Raw genomic sequence first — 17,499 nt, 5'->3', positions numbered from 1 at the left:
CTATATTATAGTCAGATGTAAAGGATTTATTCAGTCAATTATTAAGGTGAAACACCAGTGAACTATGATAAAATAAATGGAAAATTAAATAATCAAATGACACAGATCTGCATACTTTTAAGACTGTTTATATTTGCTTCGTATGGATGCTAGAAGATCCTAATTTCACTACAGTGACACATTCCTGGATGTAAGGCAGCTTAAAGAAGTCACCTACGTGGGTGGATTTGCTTTGTTTTGTGTAACAGTATTTCTATGGTTTGACAGTGACAAATCATGGCTCAGTGGAAAATGCATGTTGCTAAAACAATTTCAGAGACTTCAGTAAGTATTCCCTTTCTTTGGGAACTAGACATGTACTTCCTTTCCTGATGTACATGTAGGATGCTTCTGGATTTACACTGTGATATTTAAAGGGCAAATGACTTAGGTTTTAATGTGACAGACTCACTAACTAGCATAAAGTTTTCAGCATCATTAACAGTAACAATATTTCTATCTACCTATGTCAGATTTAAAACTTATTTCTTCGAAATCTTCTTTCTGAATAAAGTGTTCTGATGATTTTTGAATAAAATGGTAAAATTTCTGATCTGAATCTTAGTTCTTCTGGAATAACGTAACAGAAGCTAGTAGGGTTTATATCAAAGCTTGATTTAGTACAATGTTCTACGTAATTAGATTTCCCATTCATTGTAGGAGTTAAAAATCAGAATCCCTTGGACTGATCAAAGGAAGAAATATTTTGTAGATCATGGAAAATTAATGTAGGTATCTCCTTTTCCAGTTTTCAGTTTGAATGGTGGAAAATCTAAAGCTCTTGGAAATAGTGTAAGATTACAACTGATATTTTCAAGCCTATATGACACAACTGTTGATTATGTACAGCTGAAACAGAGTATTTAATCCATTATAGAAAGAATAGTAGTATTTTGCTGCTGAAAAGTTAACATCCTGCTGTTTGTTTTTTTTCTTCTTTTTGCTTTTCCCAGGGTTTGGCATCCTTAAGCATTGTGGGCTTTTCAAACGGTTTAGAAATGGAATTACCTGCAACAAGGTTATCTAGCACAGCTGATCCACAAATGCAAGGTGCATCTGCTGTAACACTTGTCCCATCCCCAAACACCCTTTGTGACTGTGATACTTCAGCAGAGTCGGTGCCCAGTTACAACTTGGCATTGGGCAGAGCTCCAAGCGACCTGAGCCCTGGGGCTGCTGCTGGTCTTGCACCAGGTGATGCACTCCAGGGCAGCACTAAGTGCAAGGTAGGAATCACTCAAACTCCTCTACTGAAAGGGAGCCCACTTTCATTGATAGCGCGTGTTATTGTTAGTCAGTCAAAGGCAGCTACTTCTATAAACAAAGTTTTCCTTATCTGGTGTTTGAAGACTGATTACAGATTATTTCATTAAGATGGAAAAAAGAAAACTAATAATGAAATTTGATTATTTTTCCCCCCCCCCCGAAGCTGGAAAATGAAGACTTCAATACTGTAGATCATCCTCTAGAAAACAGCTTGGCTACAGCTGGGCAAGATGTAGTTAATGAACTAACTCTTTCTATGCAAAAAGTCCTGGAAGAACCTATTAATCTTTCGATCAAAAAGTCTCAACATTGCACTTCTGAAATGCTCAGCAACAATTCGTTCCTGCCCATGAATGCCAGAATGAGTCAACTTAGAAGCAAAGAAGGTAACAGGCTTTTCATTATTTCTTTTAGGTTTCTGGTTTTTCTTTCCTTCTTAGCACTGTGCATTGCAAGCACGCAAAGCAGTGTGTTTCTTAATGTACTTACATATCAATGTGCGTCTCAGCAAGCTTCAAATATTATCAGAGTACTTAATCCAATGGAGAAGTGTGTTTGTTCTCATTTGTGGAGGAAAAACATGGAAATTATATGCCTTGAATTTGTAACATCCTTTATCTATGAACCAGAAAAGAGCATGTCTGTGTGAAGTACCTGGAGTATCAGTTCTCTTAGAAGCACTCCTGTTAATGAGACCTGCAGTTATGACTATTGAAAAGCTGGTTTGAAGAGTCCAAATTAAATTTAAAAAAAAAAATAATCCAAAATGTGATGTGCTTTCTGCTAAGTCCTTCACATTAGTAAGCATAGCAAATTTTTGTTAGGTTAATATATTGCACAGTATGTTATTTTGCTTGGCTCTGTCTACAGTGGAACGTTCCCTTCAGCCAAGGCCTATTTCTTCAGCCTTAATGGAGAATTAGACCTTACTTAACTCTTTTCAAGGGCAAATTGCCAGCATCCTTGTGCTACACTGTAAAGCCTCATTCCTGCAAACTCTAAAAGTCAATGGGACTATTCATGCAAGCAAGGGATTGCAGGATCAAGCTGTTATCCTGTGACTTATGCCAACATTTGGCTGCTTTTCTCTGTAAAAGATGAATTAATATTTCTATCTCTGTGCTGTATTTTTATTCAGAGAATTCTAATTAGTACAAAGGAGGCCTAGCTCAGTGAGCCACGAAAATATATTTGTCTTTTCTTGCATGTACTATGCCAAATTGTGACACTTATGCCACAGTCATTTATGTGAGTTGTAAGAATCAGGCGCACCCCTAAAGAGCTGTGCCTCCGTCAGGCTGAATTGTCTCTGAGAGGAGCAGCTTTGTAGGACCTGGTTTGGGTCATGTGAAACTGCACACAGAAAGCTGCCCCAACATACAGAATCTCACAATCTGTAACAGATGCTACAGATTTGCTCTGTGCGAAGCACAAGTCCTGTTGTGCAAGAGGATGGAAAGGTGAGGGTTGAATTCAGTGCTGCTGCCTTTTCACAAGGAAGGGTCAGGAGAGAGCAATTCCCATCCGGCTCTCACTGTCCGGAGCCTGCAGTGAGGGGAGACCTGAGGAGGTAGTTACCATGTGGAATGTGCACCAGTGAGAGATTAACTCTGTTGCAAAGTCAATGTTAGCTCTGCTAGTGACTCTCGGCAGTGCTTACTGGCTTCAGCAGCGCTGTGCTGCCAAACCCCACTGCTTCTGGTATGTATCTCCAATGACTCATCCTTTTCTAATATCAGATCTAAACATTTCAGCTTAATTTGCAACAAAATACTTCTTATCCTAGCCCCAAAGGGATGTGGTAAAAATTGTACATCATTTCATCATTTTCCTTCTTACAGCCACTTTTCTTCTTGTCATGGCTTGCATAAACACCCTCCCCTCCCCTTCTCCTTCCTAGACTAAACAAATCGGGTGGTTTCAGGCTCTCCTCATGGGTCAGGATTGTGATTTTTTTAAAACCCATCTCTTTCCTGCTGCACTATTCTGGGTTCTCTACAATTAAGGAGCGCTGCCCACAGCCAAACTCAGCGATGCAGCTGAGGCCTCTGGGGTGCCATGCAGAGACAGGGTATCAGCTTCCCGTGTTTTACCTTCCTCACTGCTGGTAACACGCTGCAGGATGCCATGTGCCTTTTTTTTTCAGCAGCAGCATTGCGTGGTTGACTCACGTGTAGTGAACGGCCCTCATTTGCTCTTAGTTCCTTCTACAGAACAGTTCCCTAGTCAGTTATTTTCCTTTGTGATTACATTCATCTCATCCTTCAGAAGCATAATACTTACAGTTATCTCCGTTCAGTCTTCATGATTTAGAATTTTTATCGATTATGTATTAAGATAATTTTTAAATTGTAAACATTCTCCACAGTGATTGCAACCCCTCTGGTTTGGTGTTTTCTGCAGTTTTTATAGGTACTACTATTTCATGAGCCAAGTTGCTGATGGAAATGTTGGTTAATATTAGGAACCCAGAACCAGTGGAACATCCTCTGGTTTGACAGTGTGCAGTGAGGTTTGCTCCTTAGCTCAGTGTGCAGTCACCCTTTAGTAATTCTGTCCAGAGCCAGGACTGCCACCCTTCACCTGAGCAACAATCACAAGTGAATAACACTTTAGGAGTGATGTGAAATGCATCTATCCTTGTCAGTCTTGACTGTATTGTCTTTCCTGTGGCTGGGAGCTAGGGAGTATCTTAAAGGCACATTGCTTTCAAGCCATGGGCTAAGTGCCATTGACCTGAGTGAGATTTTCTTTAAAAAAGCCTGTTTTCCAGGCACTTGCCTATCTCCAGATAGCCATCACATTTGGTTTGTTTTCTTGTTAATACTAAAAATTTGTCTATGTCAAACTATTTGCTAACAAGGAATTACCTTGAAATCTGTTGGTGGACTGGTATTTATGAGGACATCCACTGGGACATTCATCTCTACTCCATCCCAACTCTCCAAAGTTGTTTTGTTACTCTTGTGTCTAGTATCAGTCAAGAGCTACAGTTCCTTGCATGCTTATATAACAGATAGTTTTGAATTTGTATGTTAATATCTTACATATATTGGAGAAAGGAATCATACAGTGTAGCTTTCATCCCTCAATGGCAGACGGGAGACACAATTTTCTTCCTGTTTTCAAGTAACTAGGATTATCCAGAAGCTTCTTCGCATGGAGCAGGAGACTGCAGAGACTTTCTGAATCTCAGGGGTTGAGACCTCAGTAGGTTTGTTTTTCTCAAGTGAAGGATGTATAGCAAAGAGAATTACTTAATGTTGTTTCCTGTATATCTATGAATGTGGCATGGCTGGGAATGTAACCCATCCCTGGAAATGTAACCATTTCAACAAAATATTTTGGAAAGGCTCCCATATTCAGTACAGAAGCTGTGGTTAAAAGCAAAGAGAAAGAAAAAAGACTATGTCCCAGAATAGAAAATAATATGCACGTTTTCTATACATATAGATGAAATGATTCCATAATTTGCGTATGATATCATATTAAACACCAGTCAGAAGTACATGAATATTGAAGTGCTTTCTACCCTAATCTGACTCTGATATTATAAATATTTTATTCATTTTCTTATCTTCTGTTCCAGATTCCAATAACTGTGAAAAGGAACATTTTGAAATGGATATGAAAAGCAATCAGAATGTCAGGTAACAGAGTCTTTTTTTATACAAAAGCACTGGCCATGACATTTTATGCATGTATTTAGAAAATTTATCATACTTAATGATAATGGGGAACTTAAAAAGAATGCAAGATTCCTTATAGATAGTAATTCTGAAAGTTGTAAAGTATTCTTTTAAACTTGAAAACAATGATTTAAAAGAAGTTCATGTATTTCTGTTATTCTGTGTAATTTTCTAGAATGAATAAATACTTGCAAACTTATCTCACTTAAACAATTAGAAACTGCTTAGCCCCAGTTAAACCTAAAAAATATAATGGAACAGGATTAACATTATCTCCACAATTTTGTAAAATTTTGTTTTCAGCTACTGCTGTGATAATATTTTACAGTAAAATTGATGACGTGTTGCATTCCTGCTTGAAGCCAGCCACACTGAAAAGTATCAAGCTTGACTTAAATTGGAATAATTAATACAAAAATATAGTTTGCTGGGCAAATTTTTGGCACAGAAGTTAGTATTGCATTTACACATAGGATTAATTTAAAGTGATGGCATTCACATTTCTTAAAGAATCAGCATGTGAAAAAATGTCCAGATTTTTAGCATTTAGCCAGCAAAGTCACAGTTACAATGGAAAAGGAGCACAAACAATAGTGCATGAAAAACATTGAACCTGAGTAGGGAGGACAATTTCATGGAATATGACTGAATTTAACCACCTGTCATGTTGATTGTAGAGCTAGCAGTAAGGAGCAGAAGATCCCCTATGTGCGACTGGAACGTCTGAAAATATGTACATCAGAAGTGGGGGAGCTCCCAGTGTTTAAGCTCCAGCCACAGGACAATGAGCAGAAGGGTGATTTCCTCCTGATAATTGAATGTGGGACCCAATCTTCAAGTATGTCTATACAGGTGAGTAGAATTTCCTTGAGGCTTTACCTGCTTTCTCACCTTTATTCCCACTGGTTTGTACCCACAGTTTCTGGAAGTTATTATACACTAAACAAGCCTATTGATTCATTTCACCCTCAGACACTTCTGTGATAGGTTGAAGTAATAGAGAATGCAGCTTTTAGTTTGTTGTGTAGCTCCCTGACATTTCCATTTCTGAGGTCTGTCTTTGGATAGCTGTAGTGTTTTGATATTGTAGCAAACAACCTGGCTCATCTGTCTAATTACAAATACAGGATAAATAGCTTAAAACTGACCCAAATGTATATTTGAATGATAGGAACCAATTCCAGAAATCAGTGTAATAGGTTTTTAAAAGCTTTGTATTCTGTTGCTTTGTTGGAGTCTTGAGTATGAACTTCTTTCCACAGAAGGAGATGGGAATTTCTAATGGGAACAAAAAAGTAGACCCTTTTTTTTTTTTTAAGCTGTTTACTGTAAAATTGGCAAATAAGATACCTTGTTTCTGTCATCTGTGACATGAGGTCTGTACAGCTCTCTCACAGTGCTGTTACATTGCGGGATGTGGAGGAAATGACTCAGTCAAGGTGACCTGGCCAGCCAGTGGCAGGCATTGAGATGAGTGTGGGCCTGCTGAACCCCAGTGCCCTGTCCAGTAGAGTCTGCTGCAGAGAAACCATTTTGTCTGCAGATAACCACTGCTGTTATATGCTTATATATGTGAAAATGTTGGTTGTGTGATCCCAGATTTTTCTTCTTTCAAGATAAATAAAGACAGTCCACTTGAAGGACTGAAGTCCAAAGATGAGAACTCAGAGGACAGAAAATTTCACATGTCCCAGGCTGCAGGACAGACAGAATCTCTGTCTGTTGATCAGAAGCTCAGCAATGGCATCTCCATCATGAAAAAAACTCCAGTTACTCAGGAAGTCAGTCCAATTGAAAATGAGGATTTCTGTGCTGTGTGTCTTAATGGAGGAGAACTATTGTGCTGTGATCACTGCCCCAAGGTCTTCCACCTCTCCTGCCATGTTCCAGCCCTGCTCAGCTTTCCAGTGTGAGTATGTATGGCATTTCACTAATGTGTTCAGTTTCTGCTCGTTGCCTTGGGGTAGAATATATCCTCAGGGATGTACGTGTCAACCTTATGCCAGGACAAGGACAGTATCTCTCACTTGCCTTTTTTGTTACTTTTCTTGCAAAGGGCAGAATTGTCTTACACACTAGGACTAGATGAATTATTAACAAGAACTGTTTCCAGCCATGTATGCCCTTTCTGCAGTTAGCTGGCCAGCACAACAAAGGAGGTGACAGACCTGAGCTTTAAAACATTCTTCAAACTTACTGGAGGAAAACAAAATCCTAACTCTCATGTAACAACTGTGGTGTAGATGTCAGCTCTTCTCTGCCAGAACAGTGACTAGCACAAGGGAAGGGCAATCAGTGAGTTCCTATTCAGTTTTCTAGCCAGTTTTACGGGAAATTTAGGATTATTGGAGCTTTTCTGGAGTTGTTTAGGATGTTGGTTTCCCTAAGGCTTACATTCCTTAACAACTTGTCACAGATCAATTGTACATGACAAAGCCAGAATTAGGTACATGTCCATACACCAAACTTTAAAAGTGAGGGTGAATAATGTGCACTACTGGTGGTATATAATTCTGTTACAAATTATTACCAGGTAGGACCAGAGGCTACTCCATTTGTGCCAAGCCCAAATAACTGTCTCAGCTGAGAAAAGTACATTGTGAAGTATTTGTTTGGAGATTCTGGTTTGTTCTTTCTGTTCAAAAAGCAGGAATTTCCATCTCTTGGCTTTTCACTTTTTCCTGTAATAACTAAGTCATTATTAAACTTCTAGTTTCAAAAAAATGTGAAAACAAAGTTTTCCTTTTAAAATAAACTTCCTAGGCAAAGTTAAATTCTAATGAAGTAAATTAATTCCCTTAACTAAATTTCTGTATTTGTAGTTATTTAATATACATCCATCTATAGTTACTCAGGCCCTAATGTTGCAGAAGTTACATCACTGCCTTCATGAAATTCTTCAAGAGGTTTCTGAAAATGGATCTACTAGGAAGGATACTCATACCCATGCAGAATTATGACTGTTTGGTTTTGAAACCTGTGTACTAGCACACATTATGACCATTTCTGATAATGTTGATTTATTAGATAAATATGTCAGTTGGCATATCAATTGAAAGCAAAGATATCAACTATCAAATGGATCTGGTTTTGTCATGTGACCCAACTGTTGGCTATTTTTCCTTATTTTTTTTTGTATTAAAAAACCAGCACTTGAATCAATGCAGCTGCACACACTGCTGGTTCATGATTTCAAACACTTAGTATTTTGTTGTCTTTTTTTCCTATGTGACTGAAAGAGTGCAATGGGAAGAATCTGAAATTATTACACTTCTAATTCAATTGAAATCTCTTGAAGAACATGTAGTACAATGGGCTTCAGATTGCCTGATATTGTAATACTAGTTAAGGATTAAACTTTTCAAATACAGTGCTTCCTGAGGTTTGTTATTTGACAAGGTGGCTGACAAAATTTGACTCAAGGTTTTGGGTTTTTGTTTTGCAGGGGAGAATGGGTGTGCACACTTTGCCGTAATCCAGTGAAGCCAGAGGTAGAATATGACTGTGAAAACACACGCTACAGCCACAGCTATAATGCACAATATGGTCTTGATGGCTATGACCAGAAGGTGGGAATAACTATATATTGTACTGTTTAGAAAAGGACAGGGTATCAGCATGAGGCTTTGCCTCTTCATTGGAAAGACAACTGTTCTGACTTGGTTGCTACCGGAATATTTCGGAGAGTAGTAAATACAACAAAAGCATTGTTAGTATTCAGTCATACCATTCTCTTTTGTCTAGACATTGCTATTGCTTTTCAATTTTAAAATTAGTGTCATGTTATAGAAAGATAACACGGGCAGATTTGGGATTCCTTTCTCCTTTGAACGGGGAAGTCACACTCAGCAGCAGAGGAAGCTTCCATACGTTGACTTTGCCTGGCTTTCTGCCACTCAGTCTTTTTCCTTTAAGACTTGGCACCTTCTCAGACATCTAATTAGGCCGGTTGCAATGTCATTTTTGTGATGTAGACACTTTGACTTTCAGTTGGATTGAAATCATCATATGGTCTTCATATATACCATTAATCCCCTTGAAGATGACATTTAGGCCCAGCCTAGATGAAAGCTTATCTCTTTACATCCCCATGACCACTTTTCGCTATGAAATATCCCATGAAAAAAATGCCTTTTCTTAAAGTCCACTTGGTACTCAGAAGCCACGAGTTCCAAATAAAAGTCTTCTATGTATTGGTCACAGCTGGACAGGGAGGCTAAGTCTGCACAGCTGAGTGCAGTGCTGAGCTGGCCCTGCACGAGTGAAGCCTAGAAAAGGCTCTCGGCTAGTCTGGGCTCCATACATAAAGGCAGCGGCAATGCCCCTGGGCAAGGCCTGTGAGCACAGCCACAGCGCTGCCCAAATGCATCGATGCTGCTTCCAGGCCTGAGGCTATTCTGTCCGTAAAGAACTTGACATAACTTCTTGACATCGATGTGATCCCTGTTTCTATGGGATTGGGTACAACTGGCCAGAAATAGCTGGGATCTGGGACTTGATTAGGAAAGTTCTGTTTAGAAAATTGAGTTGATTAGAAATTCCATCGCTTGAGAGCAAACATGGCTTATGTTTTTGTAGTGCATTTTTTTGCATCAGTGAAAAAAAGCAAAGACTACTGTAAGTATTTTACAGGTTAACAATAATTAAAGTGAACTGTTTTCACATAGTACTACCAACTGCATAACTTACGTCCATTTGCATGAATGGATATGAGCAGTGGAAACATTTTCCATTGAAACTGTTTCCACACTGTTGCTGATGTTGTTTTAGTCAAGAGCCAAGGAATATATCTGGAGTGCAGAAAGGAAACAGTGATAGTGATGAGTTCCCAAGAGTTTTCAGGAAAGATACATACATACAAACATTTTTACATAACGGGTTTTTTTATAGCATTTCTTGACTATCCTCACTTTCAAAACTATAAAAATGCTGTGAAGCAAAACATCCTCCAAGTTAGAGTGAAGTGTGGCATTTTGCATCACAAATGCACAGACTTCATGAAAACTCCCCTTGTTTTAGTATGATTGATTTACTAATGGCAAGAATGAAACTCACTTGTTTGGAATTAAAATGTATTTCACATTTGGCTTCTACAGAAGTGTGAAAAGCTGGTGCTTTCCTTGTTCTGCAGCAGTATGAGCCTCCCGTTCCACGAACCCGTCAGCCCCCTGGTAAGTACTTCACATGCATGGGTCAGAGGGAATCCAAAGAATACTCCGGCATACGCCATGAGTTTTTCCTTTGTCTTCTTGAAAGATATTTGTTAGCTTTTTTTTCTGAACAGCATTGATTCCTAGGGAAGGGTAGATGTTTCCCTCTTGAAAGTGCTTTGAAGGTGCCAGGTTGGAGGCAGGTGAAAGTGTTCTCAGGCCAGGTTTGAGTGCCGATTTAAGATGCTGGTAGGATACTAAAGGTATGTGAGGGGTTCCAGTGATTAAGAAAGTTGACTTGCTGTGCATACATGGAGAATGTTGCACTGCTAAGAGAAAGGCCTGCTTCAGAAATGACCCTGGACTCCCTCTTTTCTGGTGTTTTGCACAAAGGTGGTCATGTGACTGTGTTCAGGGGAAGATGTAGAGACTTTTGTTTCATCCAGGTACTCAACATTTGCAATATTAACTGGCTATTTTAAGGAAGATGTACACTTACGCTATTGTAATGATAGAACATAATGTGAAAGAAGTTGGAGGAGGAAAATGAGAGAAAAAAAGAGTTTATGTGAAGGAATAGTCCAAATAACAATATAAAAAACATTACACCTAAGAAAGGCTTGCAATTAATTTCTGGAACGCATTACCTAACAGGCAGGTTTTGACCCAGAGAGATTTAAGGAGTGGGATATCCTGGTAGCTGGTGCCCATTGAAAATGACTTGCTGAACTTTAAAAGGAGTGCATAGTAGCATATTTTTAGTCACTCTTGGCATACTTCCCACAGTATCAGCTGCCAGTATCTCAGCGCATTATTTTTATAACTGCTTGGGGGACATGTTAGCTAATTGTCAATGTTACATATATTATTGATCATGGTTAAATGGCAACATTTATATCTGGGGATAAACTTTGGAAAGTGCAAATAGCAGAGCAGTCACTGAAGTGTGCTATTTTTAAGATCAATCTTGCAAGGAACTATGTTTTTAATCTAACCAAAAAGTACCCAGGAAGATGATGTGCAAGTGTAGCACCAAAAGACTAGAGCTTTCTTCCTTGATGCAAGGAATCCTCTGCAGTGTCATTGGAGTCACTGGAGACAAAATGTTTTAATTAGAAAGGTTAAATACCTAAATTTTATTCTTATTGCAGGCTCGGCATTATTATCAGATCATCAAAAGGCCAATGGATTTGTCAATCATACGAAACAAGCTGCTAAAAAAGGACAAGTCCCACTATTCTGCACCTGAGGAACTTGTGACTGACGTGCGTCTCATGTTTTGGAACTGTGCAAAGTTCAATTATGTAGGTTTCTAATATGCCTGGGTGGGCAGATAAAAACCAGAGGGTTGCTTTTTCAAGCTGTCACAGTGGTGTAACTATTGATTCCATTGACATCAGATATAGGATTGGGATAAATGGAAGTATCAATCAGTTTTACATTTTGGAAATTCTATTTTTTTAAATGACAGAAATGGAGATATATATGAGTCTGAGAACTTGAGACACATACGGATCTAAGATTAAAGAGGGATGTCTTATGGACAACTTTTTGTAATGATGCTGAATTTTCTGTGAGAAGCCAGTCACAGCCAGTAAAATAGCTAGGGAAAATTCAGGTGCATAGAAATTCCTAAGCAGTGATGACTGCTATTCTTTCTAGTTCACTGCACATCTCAGGTGCAGAAATGTGTTCCTTAATAGCAGCATCTGGTTTTTACTTACATTGTAAATGCAGAGGGACTAAACGGGCTGTAGAAGGTGTGCAGGAGACTAATGGAGATGTAGCAGATAGAACCAAGCTGAGACATTAGGGTAGGTTAGTTATTTGGTTTTGATCCTTGATTTCTGTGTGCAGTAACACTGAAGGGTTATTTGTTCTCTTACAGCCCGATTCAGAGGTTGCTGAGGCTGGGCGATGCCTAAATGCATTCTTTGAGGGCAAACTGAAGGAGATATATCCAGATAGGCATTTTCCTTCAATGCAACAAGAAGACTCTGATTCTGAAGAAGTAGAGAGTCAGAATAGCAAAATGCTGACCCAAGATTTTCAGTGGCCGTCATATGGACAGGAGTGCATTCAGCCTAAAAGGAGACGGCGCCATGCAGTAAGATTGCAAAAGCAAAAGCATTTGGTTGCTAAGTGGCCACCCTGCTAATTCTGTTTACAGCTACTGATGGAAAGTTTTGACAGGGCTGTGTGGGAAAACTGTCAAGCTTCCATCACGGATATGTGATCAGTTCTACAATTTTTTATCAAGAACCTCTGAGTGGAATAAAGTCAGTTGTGTATAAATGTGAGCATGAACAAATGAAGTCTCTCAGGCCACACAGTTATCTTCACAGCAGAAAACTCTGTCAAGATTTTTAAACAGACTAAGCCCTCTAGCTATTCACTGTTTGTTTCCTTTATACACAGGAAAGTGAAAAAACTAAAAGAATGATGTTTCAAGCAGCTAATAGCCTTCCTCAGGTATGACCTCCTCAAGATACGAGATTTGCTATGAGGAATCCAGCAGCATAACTGACAGAGTTAAGGTGTGTGGGATGAAAGCAAAGCACTCGGGCTGTTTATTTAAACTCTCCTAATCTGCTGACCATATGCCTTATTTCTAGATCTTGTGGATAGATAACAGATATGAAGTATTTGAATCTGTCAATATTCAATCTGTTAAATCATGTATATGTTTTGCAGGGTTTACACTGAAGTACTAATGTTTTGGTGATAGGTAATAATGATTAATAATAGAAGTAACATGAAAATAATATGTAATACTGCAGTACCATTTAATAATCTGTTCAACATGACATCTCTGTTTTATAGGGCACAGGTAACCATATAATAATCTTGCAACCTCAATGTGAATGTTGGCCATACTTCGTGATAAATACAATGTGGAATCATAAAAGCTGTAATCGTATTGTTTTATTCAATGATTTTTCTGGGAGTTTGACTGCTCGAGGCCTATGAGATACAGTCTAATGTGATTATCTGATTAGCTGTTTCTTTTGAAGCAGAGCCTTTTCATTAAATCACAAAAGAACAGGTGCTAATAGTGCTAATACTAGGGCTCTGTGTGAACTGTTTCTGAGTGCATACTGGATGCTCTGTTTACAAGGAATGATTCTTCTGGTATCTAATTCATGCTCAGAAAAGCAGTGTGGGATTTCTTGGGTCTCAAAGGTAGCATTTTTATACAACCCAAGCCAGCTGTTTTTCTTTAAAGCAGATATTGGAGTTCAGTAAATTAACTATGAAGCAAATTACATGGTTGTAGAAGTGCCTATAAAATAACATCATATATTCTTGATTTTGTCTGCATATTTTTTGTAGTTGTGATTACCAACAGTGCTAGAAGGTGATGAAAATGTGTATATAGAGAAGCTCAAACAGAATGAAAGGATGTCTAAGGGTTTTTTTTGAGTTTGGTGGGGGTTTTTTGCTAAATTCTATAGTGTGTTGGCAGAACACCACCAAGGGCTGGAAGAGCAATTGTAGAGTTCACTTGAACAAAGAGTAGCATGTAATTGTAAAGCCTGAAGGGTGGGAAAGGTAACAAGATTTGACACCTGGTCAGAGAGTTATGGTTTGCAAGCTGCTTCCCACCCCTTTGAGAAGCAGCTGAGCCATATCTTTGCATGGCCAATGATTTCTTTGTGTGTGTGAGGGGCATCTTCCTCCTTAGATCTCTGCCCAGCAGTGTGAAGCTGGGCTGTGGTCTGGTTCTGGGAGAAGGGTTGTTGCAGATCTCAAACACAGTTCATTTTAATTTGGTTCCTGTAAATAAAGATGATATTTTCAGCATAGTTTATATGGGCTATTTGGTCTGGTAACCATGTATGGTATTTTAGATAACACTTTAAAGTAAAAGTTTATATACAAAATAATAAGATGTGAATGTTATATTCTACTATCTATGTGACTTACTGTTTTCCATTAACTTGGTAGGGAGCTAATGTTTTCTTTGAAGAAATGAAAATCTGGATGTTATAAACTGACTGGAAAACTGTGAGATGAAGGGACAGCCTTTACATTTTCTATATGTGAATTCCTATGTGTGTGCTTTCTGTCAGACTCCTGTTTTCAAAACAGTAAGTGTCTTGGCACAGGGAAGTGAGTGCAGGTTTGTAACTGAATTAATCACCCTTATCTGTGCTACAGGTATCATCTTTTCTCAGTTGGTAAATAATTCCTCCACCAAAGACCTACCTTTTACCATTAATAGCACAAAAATTATATGCTGTATAGCCTTCATCTAGGGACAACTGAGGGAGAACTGGGAGAGGCTATTGACAGCTTTCTCTTTTCCTGGAAAAGCACAGTCAACAAGAGCCTGCTTTTATTTCTTGAAGGCTGTAAGTTTGTTAACTGTACCATTAGTTTTGGAGAACACGTGTTTTAGTAAAATTTATCCAGCTGAAGCTGAATATAAAAAATATTATACCTTTATTAAAAATAGAAGCATACCACTTCGTCATCATATAGAAGATACCCTTTGCATGTGTGCTGGCAGGACTCTGAGCTGAGCACTCTTAAGGCTAACTTTGTTTTTTTGATTACTTCAGTAAGAGATAGTAACAGTTAAAAAAAATACTTGTAAACGTCATGTCATGTTGGTGAACAGAACAAACCTGAACTCATATGTACGACTTCCCATACTTTCAAACATAAATCTGTGGGTCAGGAACTTCACAATACATTGCATGTCATAAGAACAACGTTCTCCATCTCTGATGTTGCCTTAAAGTTGCTGGCTTATGCTGTTCCCGCTGCTGGACACCATACTACCAGGGCCCGTAAATTCTTGGGGCGTTTACTCTGTTGAAGTCCAATTGCACACTGGTAACGGCACTGACAGGTATGGAAGGAAGGGTCTCTATTCCAAAATCTAACAGCCCATGTGGTCCAAAAGAGAAGCAATAAGTTACGTAGTTACTTTTTCTTCTATCACACAGCCTGTTTCACAATCCAGAATGTGTAGGAAAGGAAGCAAGAAGGAATCCCTGAAGTTTTCCGCTGGAAATAAGTGTAGCAGAAATGAATGCCAGGAACACTGTGGAAACCTCCGCGAATGTGCTAGGCTCATGCAAATGCAACCAAGGGTACAATTTTTCCTTTTGTTTTTGGTAATGGGTTACATGTAGAATGGAAAATGTGCTGAAGTAGTTGGAAAAGAGATTAATTACACTTGAGTAATAGGTCTTTTGAAGAAGAAATGACAGCTACAAATTTGACTTTCATTCCCCTACAGAAATTTCAAAGACATACTTTTTCCAGTATCATTACAGAAGAATGGCATTAGAGTTTATACAAACAGGTGTTTAACAATTCAGATTATTGAATGACTGCATGTTTATATGTGTAATGTGCTTTGCTGAACAATAAAATACGTGAAATTATTTTTGGACATCAATCTGAAATTTTTGCTCTAAGTACATCTGTTTTTAATATGTGGATTATATAATATCATTTAACACTTATTAGCGAAGTTGTCGATAACTACTGATAGCAAAGCAGAATGGTTACAAAAGCAGCTATGCTAACACAAGAAATCATCTTTCTGTTTGTGCTGGAGTTTTCAATACCGGGTAGACCTTTTGCCTTATTATTTTTCAGTTAATGTAAATTAGTGAGAATTAACGTGCCATGAACAAGTAACAAAAAATATTTGTAGTTTAAATGTGTGTATACATTAAAGTGCCAAGGAACATACCACTTATACTAATGAGTTTAAAAACCTATTGTAGTGCCTTTAATCAGAAGGCACCAGAGAAGATACTCTAAAATTGAAAATGCTAGAAATTGAAGAATTATGGAAAAAATTACAAAAAAATAGAACAGAAATGCTCTATTGGCAAAAAGTCAAGCAGACACTGCAAGTGTTTTTCTATCATTATTAGTTCCTCTCAGTTTGGTTTATGGGACTATAAAACTATCAGCAGCAGCATCCTGACCTGGAAGCCTACTGGCTTGAGGGGTAAGGAATCCTTCTTTCAGGGTTCCAGCTGTGCTGCTCTTCAGACATAATTAAGAGAGAATTTGTAGATAGAGGTAACTTTTTTTACTGTATAAAAAGGAAAATGTAGGAAAAGTTCTGGGCATGCAATTCCTTCAGGTGTGAAATACAGGCAATAGGCTTCAAAGCTAAGTACCAGCTGAGTTTCTCTGGCTTATCAATGTGATAATCTGAGGGAGAATAAAGATAGGCAGTCATTGTGGGCTAGGGACAATGCACATCTTTTGAAGCTGTCATGGTAGTTCAGGAGCAAGAAGTAATAGGTGGAATGTTTGTTTTTTGAGAAATGTTACCCCACTGTCCATTCCTATTTTTAATGTGTATGAAAGTTCATGTTATTGTCTAGTTATGTGTGTTTTCGTGAGAGCATTTAGTCTACCAAGCAGACTTTTATAGGAGTTTATATTGGGAAATGTAACAGTAGGAACATGGTATTTAGATGGCTTCATTGTAAAAAGTGTTCACTGTGGTGGGAATTTTTACTGTGGAGATGAGAAATTGCAGCATTTAAATCTGTTGTGAAATATCTAGCTCCACTTGCTCCATTTTCATTCCAAGTGTCTGAAAAGAGGTTCTTGAAAGATACTTTTCAGAGAACTTCTTCCTACATAGGATGTAATTTGAAATGGATTCCCTATAAATTCTCTCTCTCAGTATATTTTCGCTGTAGAAAAGTCCTTTTTAGGTTAAGGAGATAAGACATGCATGTGTTTTTCCCAGAGCAAATAGGGTAGTGTCTGAAGGTCAGGGAGTATTTTACTGCTTTTGGAGAGTGTTAGAGATGGTTACCAGTTTTATGGCAGTAGCGACACTGATTTACGGTTGTGCTGTGGATGTTAGTTTGTAAGTTGCTATTCTTGACCTTGATTGTAGTGCCTAGGACAATTATGTCAGTACAGAAGTGTTCCAGAGGCAGTTTGATGCTGAGGCAATGCTTATTAAATTTGTTGTGAAAGTTGGTGAGGGAATCCAGGTTTCTGGTACAGATGTTAGAGGTGTCACTTAGTTATTTTAGGCATATCATAGAGGCTATGTTCCTAGATGGTCTGAGATGATATATCTGTCCTTTAATCCAACATTCTTCCCTTATCTGGTACCCCTGATTGTTTGCCACACTAGAATGACTTTTTGACAATGTTTCTCATTAATAGTAATGAGTTCACTTTAGATGGAAAAAAAAATAAATCTATTTTTATACACTAACATTTGAGCAGGAAATGAAACATACTTGAATAATTAGCCTACTCTTGCTTCTGATGCAGTTAGTAAGAGCAGGAATGGTTCTTATATTTCTTATAAATTCAGTACTTGCTCATTATTCCATGATATCCTGCTCTAG

The 17,499-nt window shown here is 38.3% G+C and overlaps 1 protein-coding gene across 1 annotated transcript in view; it reads left to right on the top strand.

Annotated features, from left to right (window-relative positions):
- TRIM66 (tripartite motif containing 66) overlaps positions 1-15,523 on the top strand; it is a 49,106-nt gene extending 33,583 nt beyond the window's left edge. The window contains 11 exon segments of the mRNA XM_037403067.1: positions 993-1,265; positions 1,469-1,691; positions 4,895-4,955; positions 5,672-5,846; positions 6,611-6,903; positions 8,440-8,563; positions 10,091-10,165; positions 11,296-11,448; positions 12,033-12,251; positions 12,563-12,604; positions 12,607-15,523. Of these exon segments, the coding sequence (XP_037258964.1) occupies positions 993-1,265; positions 1,469-1,691; positions 4,895-4,955; positions 5,672-5,846; positions 6,611-6,903; positions 8,440-8,563; positions 10,091-10,165; positions 11,296-11,448; positions 12,033-12,251; positions 12,563-12,604; positions 12,607-12,732 (1,764 nt within the window). The 3' untranslated portion in view covers positions 12,733-15,523.
- The last annotated feature ends 1,976 nt before the right edge of the window (positions 15,524-17,499 follow it).

Source organism: Falco rusticolus, chromosome 10 (assembly GCF_015220075.1).
Source record: "Falco rusticolus isolate bFalRus1 chromosome 10, bFalRus1.pri, whole genome shotgun sequence".
NCBI lineage: Eukaryota > Metazoa > Chordata > Aves > Falconiformes > Falconidae > Falco > Falco rusticolus.
This window is presented reverse-complemented; position numbering and strand designations above follow the sequence as displayed.